Source organism: Carcharodon carcharias, chromosome 9 (genome assembly GCF_017639515.1).
Source record: "Carcharodon carcharias isolate sCarCar2 chromosome 9, sCarCar2.pri, whole genome shotgun sequence".
NCBI classification, from domain to species: domain Eukaryota; kingdom Metazoa; phylum Chordata; class Chondrichthyes; order Lamniformes; family Lamnidae; genus Carcharodon; species Carcharodon carcharias.
Window position 1 is genome coordinate 85,766,589 of NC_054475.1, and position 17,706 is coordinate 85,784,294.

Sequence of the window (17,706 nt, forward strand, 5' to 3'; positions counted from 1 at the left end):
TTAGCTTTGTAAATCTTAACTAATTCACTAATTAAATAAATGCATTTAGTAGGGTATATCAGTACTAGTAAGATGCATTAGTATTGGTAAGGTTTAATAGCAGTAGCAAGGTTAACTAATAAAGGAGACAAAAACAAAAAATTCTGAGCAGATGGAAGGAGTGGCAATGGGGAAGCATTTTGGTGGGAGTAATCATAATTCAGTTACTTTTAACATCATTATGGAAAAGGATAGAACAGGAGTTAAAGTTCTAAATTAGGACAAGGCCAGTTTCACTAAGCTGAGGAGTGATTTAGCAAAAGTGGGCCGGAAACAGCTACTTGAAAGTAAATCAATGTCAAAGCAGTGGGAGATATTTAAAGGGAAGGTTCAAGGGGATTAGAGTAAACATGTTCCCACAAAGTAAAAGGGTGGGTCAACCAAACGTAGCGCCCCCTGGATGCCAAGGAGCTTAGGAAAATAAAGAGAGGGTGTAAAAGAATATTGGCAAGCAAAATCAAGGTGAATCCAAAAATGTTTGATCAATACAATAAGAGTAAGAGGATAATTAAGGGAGGAGTTGCACCCATAAAATACTAAAAAGGTAACATATGTGTAGAGGCAGAAGATGCAGATATGGTTCTTACTGAACACTTCGCGTCTGTCTTCACAAAAAAGGGGGGCAATGCAGTTTTGTGAGTGTACGGAGTGTGAAGTATTGAATGTGATCAACATAAGGCGAGAGGAAGTATTAATGGGATTATCATTCTTGAAAGTGGATAAATCACCAGGGCCAGATGAAATGTACCCCACGATGTTAAAAGAAGCCAGGGAGGAAATTGTGGAAGGTTTGACCATCATTTTCCAATCCTCACTCTGTACAGGTGAGGTGCCAGAGGATTGGAGGACTGTAAATGTTGTACCTTTGATTAAAAAGGGAGCAAGGGATAGACCAAATAATTAAAGGCCAGTCAATCTAACCTCGTTAGTGGGCAAATTATTGGGATCAATTCTGAGAGACAGGACAAGTCACCACTTAGAAAGATACAGATTAATCAAGGTCAGCATGGGTTTGTTAAGGGATAGAAGGTCGTGTCTGACTAATTTGATTGTTTTTTTTTAGGAATGAGGAGGATTGAAGAGGGTAGTGTAGTTGATGTGGTCTTGTGGTCTATAGATTTTAGCAAGGCTTTTGACAAGGTTCCACATGGCAGGCTGGTTAAAAATTTAAAAGCCCATGGGATCCAGGGGAATGTAGCAAGCTGGATAGAAAATTAGCTCAGTGGCAGAAAACAAAGGGTAATTGTTGATGGATGTTTTTGCTGGAACTATATAAAACATTAGTTAGGCCACAACTTGAGTACTCATGCAGTTTTGGTCACCTTATTACAGAAAGGATCCCATTAGAGAGGGTACAGAGGAGATTTACAAGAATGTTGCCAGAAGTGGAAAAATGCTGCTATGAGGAAAGATCGGATAGGCTGTTCCTTGGAACAGATGAGGCTGAGGGGAGATTTGAACAAAATTGTGAGGGGCCTGGATAGACTGGATGGGAAGGGTCTATTAACCTTAGCTGTGGGGTCAGTGACTAGGGGACATAGATTTAAAATGATTGGTAGAAAGATTAGAGGGGAGGTGAGGAAAGACTTTTCACCCAGAGGGTTGTGGGAGTTTAGAGCTCACTGTCTGAAAGGGTAGTAGAGGCAGAAACCAACTTACTACAAAGGTGTCTGGATATGCACCACAAGTGATGTAACCTGCAGGACTATAGCTGGAAAGTGGAAATGGCTTGTTGGCTCATTTTTTGGATGGCAAGGCATGATGGGCTGAGTGGCCTCCTTCTGTAGCGTAAACTTTCTGTGATTCTATGATTATTATGATTCTACCTGTTTGACTGGTGGTTATAGTGTGTCAGGTGATTTTGAAAAGCGGATAAAAGATGAATCATTATTTATGAGGCCAACATCCAATTGCAAGGAATGTTAAGCTTTCATAGTAAATGGGAATTTTGCAGAGCAGAGGGAGTCAATTTTTTAAATTTATTCCTTGAATGTGGGTATCACTGGCTAGGCCAGCATTTATTGCTGATACCTATTTGCCCTTGAGAAGGTGGTGGTGAGCTGCCTTCTTGAACCGCTGCAGTCCATGTGGTGTAGGTACACCCACAGTGCTGTTAGGGAGGGAGTTCCAGGTTTTTAACCCAGTGACAAAGAAGGAATGGCGATATATTTCCAAGGCAGAATGGTCTGTACATTGGAGGAGAACTTGGAAGTCGCAGCTTTCCCATGCACCTGCTCTTAACCTTCTAATTGGTGGAGGTCACAGGTTGGGAGGTCCTGTGGAAGAAATCTTGTCAAGCTGCTGCAGTGCATCTTGTCGATGGTACACACTGCTGCCACTGTGCATCGCTGGTGGAGGGAGTGAATGTTTAAGGAGGGGTGCCAATTAAGAAGGCTGTTTTGTCTTGAGTATTGTTGGAGCTGCACCCCTCCAGGCAAGTGGAGAGTATTCCATCACACTCCTGACTTGTGCCTTGTAGATGTTGGACAGGTTTTTGGGAGGGTCAGGAGGTGGTTACTGCCTGGACTCCCCAGCTTCTGATCTGCTCTTTTAGCCAAAGTATTTATATGACTGGTCCAGCTAAGTTTTTGGTCAATGGTAACCCCAAGGAATGTTGATAGAGGGGGAATCTATAATGGTACTACTATTGTATGTCAAGAAGAGGTTGTTATATTCTTTCTTATGGACATAGCCATTGCCCGGCACTTGTATCAGCTCAAGCCTGATGTTGTCAAAGACTTGCTGCACATGGAGACAGACTGCTGGTATCTGAGGAGTTGCTCACGGAACTGAATACTGTGCAATTATCATTGAACATCCTCACTTTTGACTTTATGATAGAAGGAAAGTCATTGATGAAGCAGGCTCAAGGGACCAAATGGCCTACTTCTGCTCCTATTTCCTATGTTCCTAAGATCCATTGGTTGTACGATTGGTTGGTGTCAGCAGTAGCTCAGTTGGTAGCACTCTCACCTCTGAATCAGCAAGTACTGGTTCAGGTCCCACTCTAGGGCTTGAGCACCACAATCTAGACTGACACTCCAGTGCAGTGCTGAGGAAGTGCTGTTGGAGGTGCCATATTTCAGATTAGATGTTAACTCGAGGCCCAGTCTGTTTTCTCAGGTAAACAGGAAAGATTCCATGGCACTATTTTGAAGAAGGAGAAGTTATCCCCAGACTCCTGGACAATTTTTTTTGTGATGTTGATTGAGGAAAAAAAATGAGTTAAAATCAAAACCAGTAAAGAGAAAGGAAACAAAATGGGGGCATTGGTTGCAGTCTGAAAATGTTGAACTCAATGCTGAATCTAGGGAAGGCTGTAAAATGTCTGGCCAAAACATGAGGTGCTGATCCTCAAGTTGAACTTCATTGGAATACAAGTTATAATTGATTTTTAATGAAGTAAAAGTGCTCAGTTTGGATGTTATAACATGCTGTATTTTGAACAGTCTTTTTTTCTTTCCCATTATCTTCTCAGGCTGGGATTTACTGGGTGAATTTAATTGATCATTTCTGTGCTGGTTGGGGTCTCCTTATAACTGGTGGTCTGGAGTTCATCGGTATTAGCTGGATCTATGGTAAGCTGAACAGAAACAAAATGGAATCCATAAATAAAAGAAGTACTGGTTTTAATATTTCTTCAAAAGAAGCGGTCAAATTATGTTGTGGTCTTGGCTGTCCTTCGCTTCAAAGATGGCTGGCAAAAAAAAAACTTTCTGTACATGAAACAGGCTAATCAAGAATGGAGGGAGGCAGAAAACAAAAAACTATAGTCCAGTTAGCTTGATATCTGTCATGGAGGAGGAGTTAGAGTCGGTCATTAAAGGGGTAATAGCTGGAACTCAGAAAAGCTCAAGGTAATCACAAAGAGTCAGCACGGTTTTATGAAAGGGAACTCATGTTTAACCAATTTATTAGTGTTCATTGAAAGAGTAATGTTGTAGGGTGGCTGAGTTGTACAATTAGTATTAGAGTTGAACTGCTGATACTTCTTGGGTGGAAGCTTTAAGTTTATTTACAATTATACTCAGCAGTAATTACACGAGCGCTTTTAACTCCAACTCTATCTCTACACTGACTGCTCAGGCAGCCTGTGATACTCTCCTATTGGTTACTACAGATTACGTGATTTTCTTTAACCAGTATTATTCTTAAAGGTACATTACACACTAAATAAAACCAGAATTACTACATTATTCCCCCATTAACTTGGCTATACATATTATATTTACAAACATATATTTTTCAAGACAACATAATATTTACACTGGGTAAGGAATTTACAAGTTCAGTCTTTCAGATGGTTTCCTGGTACGTGTGGAACATCGCAGCTCTACAACTTCAGATTCTTTGTCAGGAACCTCCTTTCCCAGAGTTGCCTGAACATCAGGTGCTTTGGTGGACACTTGTAGTTCTGCATCCTCAACTCTTACAGAAATATCAGATATGTCTGTTCTGGGCTGAGTATCCTCAACAGGAAATGCAGACCTGGCCATGGTCACTGGTGGAAACATATTTTGGTGATTTGTCTCTCTCTACGTTAAATGGTCCACATGTTTATGGATGATCCGGCTTCCCCCCTCTACACGGTAAGATAGAAGTCCAGTCACTGCACTTATTTTATCTGGTAACTGCTTTGGTCCTTCCCTGAAGTAATTCACGTATACTGGCTCTCCCACGGTAAATTTCCTCTCGTGACTATGCCAGTTGTTACTAGTTTTTGGTTTCCCTGATCCTTTCTACCTTCCCCAGTAAATTTGGCATTACTAAACTGAATCTCTTCCTGAGACGGCGTCTCATCACTAATTCCACAGGTGTGGCACCTGTTGTTGTGTGAGGGGTAGTCCTGCAATGAAAAAGAAAGTGTGCTAGCTTGGTCGCAAGGAATCACCAAATAGCTTTTTTATCCCTGTCTTGAACATTTGAACCGCCCTTTCAACCAGTCCATTTGAGGAAGGGTGGTGCGGTGCAGTTTTCACATGAGTGATACCATTGAGGCTGATAAACCGTTGCAATTTAGCACTGGTAAATGCTGTGCTGCTATCAGAAATGACTACTTCTGGTAGTTCGTGAATGGCAAATCCGACGTAGTTTCTCAATTGTAGTGTCCAATGTTCCTTTTCAGTGAAGCCCGTCACCAATACATTGTCTAAATAGACTACAGCCTGGGGCAGTCCCTGCAGTAAGCTTTCCGTTGTTCCCGGAAAGGTGGCGTAAGTGGAAGAGACACCGGAAGGCAATCGTATATTTTGGTACAACCCTTTGTAGGTATTAGTTGTGACAAATCCCTGATAGGCATTATCCAATTCTAGTTGTTGATAAGCATGACTCATATCAAGCTTTGTGTACATTGTCCCTCCAGTCAGCTTGGCATACACATCTTCAATTTTTGGAATTCACCTCATATACATCGAACCATTTTGAATGGGCATCGACAATGAGCAGAAACATTGTTCTCAGGAATGGTCCAACGTAGTCAATGTGTAACTGCACCCAGGGTCTACCTGGCCACTCCCATGGGTGTAATGGAGCTATCGCTGGCAACTGTTGCAGTTGCTGACATTGCACACGGTGCTTTACTAAACTCTCTATTTCGCCATCCATCCCAGGCCACCATAAATAGCTGCGTGCTATGGTTTTTAGGGAAATTCCTGGATGGGCACTGTGTAGATTAATTAAAAGTGGCTGTCTTCCCTTTGTCCTTCTCATAATAAGATGCTCTCCTGGCTGGTTATTTCATGTCTCCTGTTAAAGTGTGGTTTCATTTAATCAGATACAGGCTCCTGTGACCAGCCATGTTGCAGTTGTTCTTGTGCTTGAGATTGGACTGAGTCCTGACTTGTCCAGTCTCTAATCTGTCAAGTGCACACTGGTGAGGAATCTAAGAAATTTAACAGTAAAACAAGTTCCTGTGGAACTGGGACATGCTCAAAATTTTCTTGTAAAGGCAAATGACTAAGGGTGTCGTTGTTTGCAATTTGCTTGCCAGGCCTATGTACGAAAGTGTATTCGTACGCTGTCAGAATTAAAGCCCATCGTTGTATTCTTGCTGAGGCTATGGGTGGTACAGCCTTTTCCTCACTAAACAGCCCTAGCAATGGTTTGTGATCTGAAACAATTGTAAAATGGCAGCCGTGTACGTACTGGTGAAATTTCTTGACACTAAAGATGATGGACAGGCTTTCTTTTTCTATCTGTGAATATCCATTTTCCGCTGTGACAAGCGTCCTTGATACAAATCCTATTGGCTGTTCCGTGCTGTCATCCATCCAATGAGAGAGCACTGCTCCCACTCTGTAGGGAGATGTGTCACATGTCGACACCAATTCTTTCGTCTGGTCATAATGCACTAATAGATTGGATGAGTGCAACAATTCTTTCAGCTTTATGAAAGCTTCTTTCTGGGGCACCTCCCAAGACCAACCTTGGTTCTTTTTGAGTAGAGAATGCTGGGGGGCCAAGACTGTAGAAAAATTGGGTAAGAACCGCCCATAATTGTTGATCATTCCAAAGAATGATTTGAGCTCTGAGGCATTCTTTGGCATAGGTGCCTCTCTTGTGGCTCTCACTTTCTCTTCAACTGGGTAAAGGCCCTGAATCTACCTGGTGACCCAAATAGATTACCTCCCTCACTTGGAATGTGCACTTTTCTTTTTTTGGTCACACTCCAGCTTGCAAGAAACGTTTTAAGACGTCTTCTAAGTTTGCCAAATGCTACTTTTCAGTGAAGCCCATCACCAATACTTTGTCTAAATAGACTACAGCCTGGGGCAGTCCCTGCAGTAAGCTTTCCATTGTTCCCGGAAAGGTGGCACAAGTGAAAGAGACACCGAAAGGCAATCGTATATATTGGTACAACCCTTTGTGGGTATTAGTTGTGACAAATCCCCGATAGGCATTATCCAATTCTAGTTGTTGATAAGCATGACTCATATCAAGCTTTGTGCACATTGTCCCTCCTGTCAGCTTAGCATACAGATCTTCAATTTTTGGAATGGAGTACCTGTTCAGTTTGGCTACTTTGTTAACTGTCAGTTTGTACTCTCTACAAATTCGGACACTTTGGTTGGGTTTAAGGACAGGGACTATGGGTGCTGCCCATTCTGAGAACTGAAGAAGTTGTATAACTCCCACTTTCTCTAGCTTCTTCAGTTCAATGTTGACTTTTCCTCGCAGTGGATATGGCACCAATCTCACCTTCGTGAAGCAAGGGGTTCCTTCTGGATTCATATGAGTCTTGGCCTGCAGGCCCTGGATTTTTTCTAGTTCATTCTTCAGTATGGCAGCATACTTTTTAATTAGTTCTGGTAGCTCACTTGCTCTCAACATTTCGACCATTCTAACTTAATCTCTTTTAACCAGTCTCACCCCAGGAGGCTTGGTCCTTCACCTGCCACCTCCATCATGGGTAGCTGTGCTGATTGGCTTCCATAATGGACAGTTGCTCTATTTTCCCAAATTGTGGCATTTTGAGAGGGGATAACTTTTTCAATTCTAACAGAGCTCTCTGCTTATAATCACTGGGTGAGGTCCAGTGTTGATTTCTTTCTATTTGATTTCTTCCGTTCAATCCTGTTTTATCCTCTTTGCCAGTTTGTTGTAGGGTGGCCGAGTTGTACTATTGGTAATAGAGTTGATCTGCAGACACTTCTTGGGTGGAAACCTTAAGTTTATTTACAATATAATCAGCAGCAACCACACGTGTGGTTTCAACTCCAACTCCATCTCTACAGTGACTGCTCAGGTAGTCTGCACTACTCTTCTAATGGTTATTCCAGATCATGTGTCTTCCTTAACAAGTATAATTCTTAAAGATACATTACACACTAAATAGAGCTGTAATTACTACAATTAACATGTGTGGTGGATAGAGGGGAGCCTGTAGGCATACTGTACTGGGATTTCCAGAAAGTATTTGATAAGGTGCCACAACAAAGGTCATTACAGAAAATAAAAGCTCATAGTGAAGGGAGTAACATATTAGCCTGGATATAATATTGACTGGCTGGCAGAAAACAGAGAGTATGCATAAATGGTTGTTTGTCTGATTGACAGGATGTGATGAGTGGATTCTCGCAAGGGTCTGTACTCGAGCCTGAACTTTTTACAATTTACATCAATGACTTAGATGAGGGGAGCGAAGCCATGGGAACTAAATTTGCAGGTGACACAAAGATAGGTAGGAAAGTATGTTGTGAAGAAGACATAGAGAGTTTCCAGATGGATAGATCAGTCGAGTGGGTTGGCAAAAATCTGGCGGATGGAGTATAATGTGGAGAAATGTAAAGTTGTTCACTTTGGCAGGAAGATTAAAAAAGCAGAGTGTTACTTAAATGAAGAACAACTGCAGAATTCCAAGGTGCAGAGGGATCTAGGTGTTCTCGGCATGAGTCACAAAAAGTTAGTATGCAGGTACAGCACATAATCAAAAATGCTGATGGAATACTATCTTTTATTACAAGGGGAATTGAACATAAAATTAAGGATCAAAAACAAAATTACCTGGAGAAACTCAGCAGGTCTGACAGCATCTGTGGAGAGGAACACAGTTAACGTTTTGAGTCCGTATGACTCTTCACCAGAACAGTCATATGGACTCGAAACGTTAACTGTGTTCCTCTCCGCAGAAGCTGTCAGACCTACTGAGTTTTTCCAGGTGTTTCTGTTTTTGTTTCGGATTTCCAGCATCCACAGTTTTTTGCTTTTATAAAAGTAAGGATGTTTGCTTTGGTTATACAGGGCATTGGTGAGACCGCATCTCGAATATTGTGTGCAGTTTTAGTCTCCTTACTTAAGGAAGGATGTGAATGCATTAGACATGGTTCAAAGGAGGTTTACTAGACTGATACCTGGAATGTGTGGGTAGCCTTATGAGGAAAGGTTGGACAGATTGGGCTTGTTTCCATTGGAGTTTAGAAGAGTGGGGGGTGGCTTTATTGAAGTATACAAGATCCTGAATGACCTTGACAAGGTGGATGTGGTAAGGACATTTACTCTTGTGGGTGAGTCCAGAACAAGGGCCGCTGTTTTAAAATTATGGATTGCCTTCTTAGGACAGAGATAAGGAGGATTTTTTTCTCTCAGAGGGCTGTGCGACTTTGGAACTCTCTGCCTCAAAAGGCGGTGGAGGCGGGGCCATTGAATATTTTTAAGGCAGAGATAGGTAGATTCTTGTTAGGAAAGGGGATCAAAGGTTATTGGGAGGTAGTTGGGAATGTGGAAATCAAAACACAAACAGATCAGCCGTGATCTTATTGAATAGTGGAGAGGGCAAGAGGGGCCGAATGGCCTACTCCTGTTTCTATTTCATATGTTTGTATGTAATCTAAAGACCTGAAATAGCCAGCTTATTCATCCTGAGTGAAGTCCTGAGTGATCCTTTCTCTGATTTAACCTGTTCATTAGTGCCACCCAGTATGAGACGAGCTTCTACAGTAAACAAGCTGCCCTGACCAGCTTATATTTCACCCCTCTCCTTGGATTCACCCAGTTCTGTTGAAGGGTCATGAGGACTCAAAACGTCAATTCTTTTCTTCTCTGCCGATGCTGCCAGAGCTGCTGAGTTTTTCCAGGTAATTCTGTTTTTGTTAAGCTGCCCTGAAGACTGGACGAACCAAATGACTGTGTCTCTGCTTTCTTGTTGTTCACAGGGGTAAACAGATTCATCAAGGACATTGAGATGATGATTGGGGAAAAGAATTGGTTCTTCTGGCTGTGGTGGAGAGTGTGTTGGATTTTTATCTCTCCGTGTTTGCTGGCAGTAAGGAGATGTTACATCTTTTAGTGATTTAAACTGAAAATAATCACTGCGGATAGTCTCCATTTCTGATCTCGTTTTGTGCATTCATTTCGTCCAGGTAATTTTAATCTGGTCCTTAGCAACATTTGCCTCACCAACATATGGACCTGTTGAGTACCCTGTCTGGGCAATAGCACTTGGCTGGTGTATGATAATCTTCTGTATTATGTGGATCCCCATTGTAGCCATAATGAAAATTATCCGAGCTAAGGGCTCCACCTTGTGCCAGGTAAAGGAACAACTTGATATTATCAAACTGTCTTGTGGTAAGGCTTGAATTCTTAAAGATGGAGGGTATCAGTGCAGAGTGGCAGAGAACTTTCCCATTTATGAACCAGTGTCAACGCCAGGCATTCATAACTCAGATATGTTAAAGAGAGCTGGAGAGCATTTGTTCTGTGCCCTGTTTTTTGCTCTAACAATGTGCCTTGACCTCATCGTTGAAGAGCACCCAACAACTGACAATTGCAATAAGAATATGCTTCATGCCACTCATTCTTGAGTTTCTTGCGGTGTGAAATTATCAATTTAGTACCAAGGACAATCAATGTTTTCAAAGTAAATTCAGGACTCATGGAGCTCAGTGGGGAAACAAAGGAGATTATTCTTCTCGTTGTCTGGTCTGCATACAGGTTGTGGTCCCCGAGGTGAAAGAATTATGATCTAGAAATTGAATTGGGCCTCATTCATAAAAAAAAATGAGAGCAGAAGAAATAGGAGTGGGAATAGATGATTTTGCCCCTCAAGTCTCCTCTGCCATTCAACATCATCATGGCTGACCTTTGACATCAAGTCCACTTTTCAATCTGATCCCTATATCCCTATCAGGTTGCCATCCCTTTGCAGTGCACATTGCATTGGCCTAATGAGGTCAGCAATTAGGCCGCGGCAAATTGGTCCTCAGCCTTATTAGGATATAAGGTACATGCTGCAGGTAGTCATTAGTTAATTTCTCAAAGGGGCCTCAAACAGGCTTGAGGCCACTAAATTGTATATGCTGCTATGTGGTCTTGTTGTTTTTTTGCTTCCCAGATGTTATTAATAATCACACTTTAAACTTTGAAAGATCAAAACTCTTGTAAACAAGGAGGACTGGCTTGAACTGATCCTGTTACACATCGCATCAGTCTCCATGCAGCCATGAAATGTGGCCCCCTGGAACATTGCACATAACAATTTAGTCCCTAGCTAACTGGTTCCCACCTCTTTACCGATATGTACAGATAATACAACAATATATAACATATATTGAAGCAGTCCATGGCCAAATGGACAATATCCAGGTTTGGGCTGACAAGTGGCAAATAACATTTGTGCCACACAAGTGTCAGGCAACGCCCATCTCCAACAAGAGAGAATCCAACCAGCAACCCTTGACATTCAATGGCATTACCATCACTGAATCCCCCACTAGCAGCATCCTGGGGATTACCATTGACCAGAAACTGAACTGGACTATCCATAGAAATACCATGGGCTACAAGAGCAGGTCAGAGGCTAGGAATCCTGCGACGAGTAACTCACCTCCTGACTCCCCAAAGCCTGTCCATGATCTACAAGGCACAAGTCAGGAGTGTGATGGAATACTCCCCACTTGCCTGGATGAGTGCAGCTTCTACAACACTCAAGAAGCTTGACACCATCCAGGAAAAAGCTGCCCACTTGATTGGCGCCACATCCACAAACATTCACTCCTTCCATTACCAACACACTGTAGCAGCAGTGTGTACCATCTACAAGATGCACTGCAGGAATTCACCAAGGCTCCTTCGACAGCACCTTCCAAACCCATGACCACTACCATCTAGAAGGACAAGGGCAGCAGACACATGGGAACACCACCACCTGGAAGCTCCCATCCAAGTCACTGACCATCCTGACTTGGAAATATATCGCTGTTCCTTCACTTTTGCTGGGTCAAAATCCATTCCTAACAGCACTGTGGGTGTACCTACACCACATGGACTGCAGTGGTTCAAGAAGGCAGCTCACCACCACCTTCTCAAGGGCAATTAGGGATGGGCAATAAATGCTGGCCTAGGCAACGAAGCCCACATTCCATTAATGAATAAAAAAAATGCAACGGACCTTTCAGTAGTTTCAGATGTGCGTCTTTGGCACCTACTGAGAAGTCCAATCAGCACAGAATGAGAGTATACAAACCACTTGATTATTGAAGTCTTTGACATCCCATGACACCTGTAAAATGGGCACAGGGGAATACAATTTCTTGTGTTAACGACTGAGGTAACTGCTACCGATTTTTACCCATTTGTAGACAAATGGATCCAGACCAATGGGGAATGACCAGCACCCACTCCTTTTGAAATCCAGCAGACATTAGCATTTTGAATCAACAATCTAATCCAATCAACGCAGCAATGCCAAATCATTTCAGTTCCCCAAACCAGGCCACACAGAGTTTTTCCAGCATTTTCAAGTTTTGTTTTAGATTTCCAACATCCGCAGTATTTTGCTTTTTGCTTTGGATCCCAGTGTGGCCTGGTTTGGAGAACTGAAATTATCACACTCCTGACTTGTGCCTTGTAGATCGTGGACAGGCTTTGGGGAGTCAGGGGCTGAGTTACTCATCGCAGGATTCCTAGCCTCTGACCTGCTCTTGAAGCTCATGGTATTTATATGGCTAGTCCAGTTAAATTTCTTGTCAATGGTAATCCCTAGGATACTGCTAGTGGGGGATCCAGTGATGGTAATGCCACTGAACCTCAAGGGGTGTTGGTTGGATTCTCTCTTGTTGGAGATGGGCATTGCCTGACACTTGTGTGGCACAAATGTTATTTGCCACTTGCCAGCCCAAACCTGGATATTGTCCAAAACAAAAACAGAATTACCTGGAAAAACTCAGCAGGTCTGGCAGCATCGGCGGAGAAGAAAAGAGTGACATTTCGAGTCCTCATGACCCTTCGACAGAACTTGAGTTCGAGTCCAATAAAGAGTTGAAATATAAGCTGGTTTAAGGTGTGTGGGGGGGGGCGGGGGGGAGAGAGAGAGAGAGAGAGAGAGAGAGAGAGAAGTGGAGAGGGTTGGTGTGGTTGTAGGGACAAACAAGCAGTGATAGAAGCAGATCATCAAAAGATGTCACAAACAACACTATCACTCTATCACTGCTTGTTTGTCCCTACAACGACACCAACCCCCTCCACTTCTCTCTCTCTCTCTCTCTCTCTCTCTCCCCCACCCCCCACACACCTTAAACCAGCTTATATTTCAACTCTTTCTTGGACTCGAACTCAAGTTCTGTCGAAGGGTCATGAGGACACGAAACGTCAACTCTTCTTCTCCGCCGACGCTGCCAGATCTGCTGAGTTTTTCCAGGTAATTCTGTTTTTGTTTTGAATTTCCAGCATCCGCAGTTTTTTTGTTTTTATCTGTGGATATTGTCCATTTGGTCATGGACTGCTTCAATATATGTTAAATATTGCTGTATTATCTGTAAATACCTGTAAAGATGTACGAACCAATTAGCTAGGAACTAAATTGTTATGTGCAAGTGTTCTAGGGGGCCACATTTCATAGCTGCACATGAGACTGATGTGATGTGTAACAGGATCAGTTCAAGCTAGTCCCCCTTGTTTATAAGAGTTCTGATCTTTCACCGTTTAAAGTGTGATTATTAATAACATCTGGGAAGCAAAAAACAAGACCACATAGCAGCATATGCAATTCAGTGGCCTCAAGCCTGTTTGAGGCCCCTTTGAGAAATTAATTAGAAATAAACAGTCAACGTTTCGAGCCTTTATGAAGAAGAGTCATAAGGACTTGAAACGTTAATGCTTTTTTTTCTCTGCACAGATGCTGTTAGACCTGCTGAGCTTTTCCAGCATTTTCTGGTTTTGTTTCACACTGGGATTCATCTTTAAAAGGCATGAAACGTAAGATTGTCAGCATTCAGCCCACCTACAGTCCAGAAACACCAAACACAAACTATTAAACCTCTTACCTTTCTTTTCACAGAGAATTACGGCTGCTTGCACATCAGCACCAGACTGGGGTCCATACTTGAAACAACACAGAGGGCAAAGATACAACAACCAGCACTACCCTGAACAAAAAATCAGCAATGTGCAACTTCGCGATATACATGAAATAACATCAAATTTCTAGGGAATATGTTTCTGTTTAACTTGCAATTCATTTTTAAACAATAATTTTAGAGGCTGGAAAACTATGAAGACAAATATCTTATTGTAAATATTTTTCATTCTGAACAATAGTTCAAAGTGAAAATTATGGAATTTTTCTGCTGAGAATCACATTTCTGATGCACTTCTAGAGGTTTACATTGATTTTGCACGATAATGGCAAACACCACTCTCTATTACAGTGCTGTTAAAAATGACCTGGCTTACTAGATCTACATGAGCTTTTGAAAAAAATTGTGATTGAATCACAAGCAAGTAATTTGGAAAATGTTTGTTACAGATGACCCAGTTGAGAGCTTTAAGTCAAGTCACTGCCCACACTTTGCCTGTTGAATGACTAAGTTATGTATATTTTACACATTAACTTTTGCACAACACAGGTTAATAACCCACAGATATATTGAGAATCCAGTCATCACTCTGTTAGGATAGCCAAAGATAATGGGCAGAATTTTGCCCTTGGTGGGTGTGTGGGCCCCACCGGCTCGGCAGCGGGCAGACAGCCAACCCCCACCACTGAAACGGGACCCGCAGCCATTTTGAGTAGGCGGGCCAATTAAGGCCCGCCCAGCAGCCTGCCCGACAGAAAGCGCTATGCGCTTCCTGTGCGGAGGGGATGAGGGGGCCGTATCCCCAACTGTCAAAGTGCGCTCTTTTGTGCATGCACACAAAAGATTGCACAGCTCCCTGAGGCAAAGTCCTGTCTCAGGGAGAGCGCTGACATGTAAGATAAGTCAAAAACAGAAAAATTTAAAAATTATTAACATGTCCCCCTCATGTGACAATGTCACACGAGATGGGACATGTTAATAAAAAAGGCATAAACTTTATTGGGCCTTTAAAAAACGGACATGACACCTTATCCCGCCAGTGGATGAGGTTTCATGTATTATCAGAAGCCCGCTGGGGCTCCTGCCTTAAGTTTGGACGGGTAGGGTCTTTAATTATCTTAATTATTCTGTCAATGTCCTCAATTGGCCATTGACAGGTCGGCGGGCTTACAGCTGATTTCGCTGTCCGCTCGCCATCATAAAAATTTAAAGGGACTGGGATGAGGTCGGAGGTTCCTCCTGATGTCATTCTGTGTCATTTTCCCCTTGGTGAGCGGGCCCCGCCCTCAAATCACCGATGGGAAAATTGAGGCCAATGAATCCGAAAACAACCCCAACAGAAAGAATCCAATGGACAAGATTTCACTTCTTAAAACTTTGCTGTAGGAATAGCACGAAAATCGACATACTTCAAACATCAAGTAACAGACAAGTAATACTTCAATTAATGCAACCAATTTCATTCCAAGCTGATACCACAAATGCTCCCTGCATACATATGGCTTCAAGTTCTTCCTAGCTTTCCAGCAGCATTCCACAACTCCTCACCACACCGGGTACAATCTTCCATGGATCTTTGGCAACCACTCCACTCGGTCGGAGTTTTCCATATACGATTATTATCCGCAAGGTATACTTCGATGAACCCTCTCCCCCTCCAGTCAACTAGGTCCTGACAGCAAATATGCCAACATTCCCCTTCATCTGACCTCTTTAACAAACCCCCTTAAACCGTCCTAGTTGGCTCTAGTAAAACTGCCTTTTCCACAGAGAAGTTGCTCCTTCTCTCCAACCCCTTTTCTACTGACAGAAAAGACCTTTTTCCTGTCAGAGGTTCACTTCTTCTACTACAAGAGATTTCTTTGAGAATGTCCTTTCTTTCTGCCCAGCTGTAGCAGAACACCAGTTTTAACGCAATATCCCAAATAGTTGTCTGTTGCATTTTCTTTAGCTAGCTCTCATTTTCATACCAACCTGGACCATATGAGCAAATCTCATAAGTCTAATCTCAACATTTCCAGGTCCGACTTTTATTTATTCTCCCATAAACAACTTGGTTTCACTTTGGATTTAAAGGGGCATTTCGAAACATGGGCCAGAATATTGCCGTCGGCCTATGGGGCTGGGCCCAACACACCGACGGCAAAATGACATGAGATCACGTCAGGCGTGCTTCCCAAAGTCATCGTGTATCATTTCGATATTGCATTCGGCTGCACACCTGCCGAACTGTCAAAGGCCTATTAAGGCCATTAGGAAAGTAATTTAGCTAATTAACTGCGCTGCCCGCCCAACCTTAAGGTTGGCGGACAGGCGAGGAGCCCAATCGGCCTTTGAATTTTTCAGGAAACCTTATCCACAGACGGGATGAGGTTTAATAAAATAATTAAATACATTTTGTGAAATGCGCACTGTTACATGAGGGGACATATTCAAAAAATTTTTTAGATCATTTATTCAAAATTTTCATTGCCAACTTAATCTCCCTGAGGCAGCTCCGTGCTTTTGCATGTGCGAAAGAGTGCAGGCCCCCGCTCTCCCTCCTCCCCCCGCCCGCACAAGTAACATGAGTGCTAATGGCCGTGCATTACGCTGGGCGGGCTTTAATTGACCCGTCCGCATAAAATGGCAGCGTGCAGCCGATCGCAGGCAGTGATTGGTTCTGCGCCTGCCCCAGCCCGCTCTCGCACAGCTGACCGACAAAGCTAAGATGCAGCCCATGAGAATCTTGCAAGGTTTAGTGTTCATGGCACCTCCCCTCCTTAAGAACATTTTAACAACTAACTTATATATACACTGTACAAGTAACATTGTTTTCCTTTTGTCACATTTCACCATTAAATATATTGTAATTGCAATACCATAAGGCTTAACAATAAACAATTGAATGTAATAGTTACACTTCACAGTTCCACTTGAGTATATTCTTAGAGTCCTAGTTTTCCAATAAACAAGAGTTTATTTTACTACTGGTTGATTCACTTTTTTTCAATCTTCTCATTAGCTCTCCCTTCTCATTTTGCATAATCTTTGTAGTTTATCCATATCCCTGGTGAGGTGTTGCACTTAAGTTTTATATTTTTCATGTTTTTAAAAGGCTTGTGCACAGTTTGAACCTGGGATTGCATTTGTAAGGAGTCCAAAGGTTTCACAATTTGTTTGGTCTGGTTAAATTTATCATGAACAATATTTCTGATTGTCGGTAATATATCTGGTTTCTGGGTACTGGCTGTTATGAATCAGAACCTAAGAAGAAATTCCCCATCATATTGCTTCTTAACCTTCAGATTCAGCAATTTCACCAGCTTTTCTTTAAAGCTGGACACCAGATTACCAATGAGGCTTTCTTTGGTGCTAGTTTCAGAGCTTTTATCTTTTAAAACAAGCTACAAACTGTTCCACTCAGGTCTTAACTCCTGATTTCCATTTTCTCCCCTGTTTGGAGGTTTGCAATGTCTTGAAAATAGCTTCAGCCAGTCAAATATTCAAATTGTCCCTCATAATGACTGAGTTCACCTCATCTGGATTAAATTCAGGATCATTTTAAGTTTTTTAAAGTTCTTTTTCATGTTCTGACCTTTTATTTTTCTTTTCCAGGTAAAGCATGTTTAACGCTGCCTCCCTTTGTGCTGAGGAATATCCTCTTTGGTTGCTTTATGAAATTTAGTGAGGTTATTGCAATGCTTAGCTAAGAAAGTATGATAATCCTTTTTTTAATTAACTAATATGTTTATGAGTCAATTCGTAATCACCTGCTACAACTGCAGTTTCCTTTATTTTATGAATTTTATGTTTGTCTAGGTGAGGCCTTATTCCCAGGGAGACACTATTTGTTTTAAATTCTTCCACCAGAATCACTTCCCTAAGGTTCCCA

General features: G+C 42.2%; 1 protein-coding gene across 4 annotated transcripts in view; it reads left to right on the forward strand.

Moving 5' to 3' along the window:
- Window positions 1–14,955, forward strand: part of LOC121282078 (sodium- and chloride-dependent neutral and basic amino acid transporter B(0+)-like) — a 59,773-nt gene extending 44,818 nt beyond the window's left edge. For all 4 annotated transcript variants that reach the window (XM_041195512.1, XM_041195511.1, XM_041195513.1 and 1 more), the window contains 4 exons: window positions 3,518–3,617; window positions 9,690–9,799; window positions 9,897–10,067; window positions 13,814–14,955. In XM_041195512.1, the coding sequence (XP_041051446.1) occupies window positions 3,518–3,617; window positions 9,690–9,799; window positions 9,897–10,067; window positions 13,814–13,963 (531 nt within the window). In that variant the 3' untranslated portion in view covers window positions 13,964–14,955. The remainder of the gene's footprint in view (window positions 1–3,517; window positions 3,618–9,689; window positions 9,800–9,896; window positions 10,068–13,813) is intronic.
- Window positions 14,956–17,706: the final 2,751 nt, after the last annotated feature.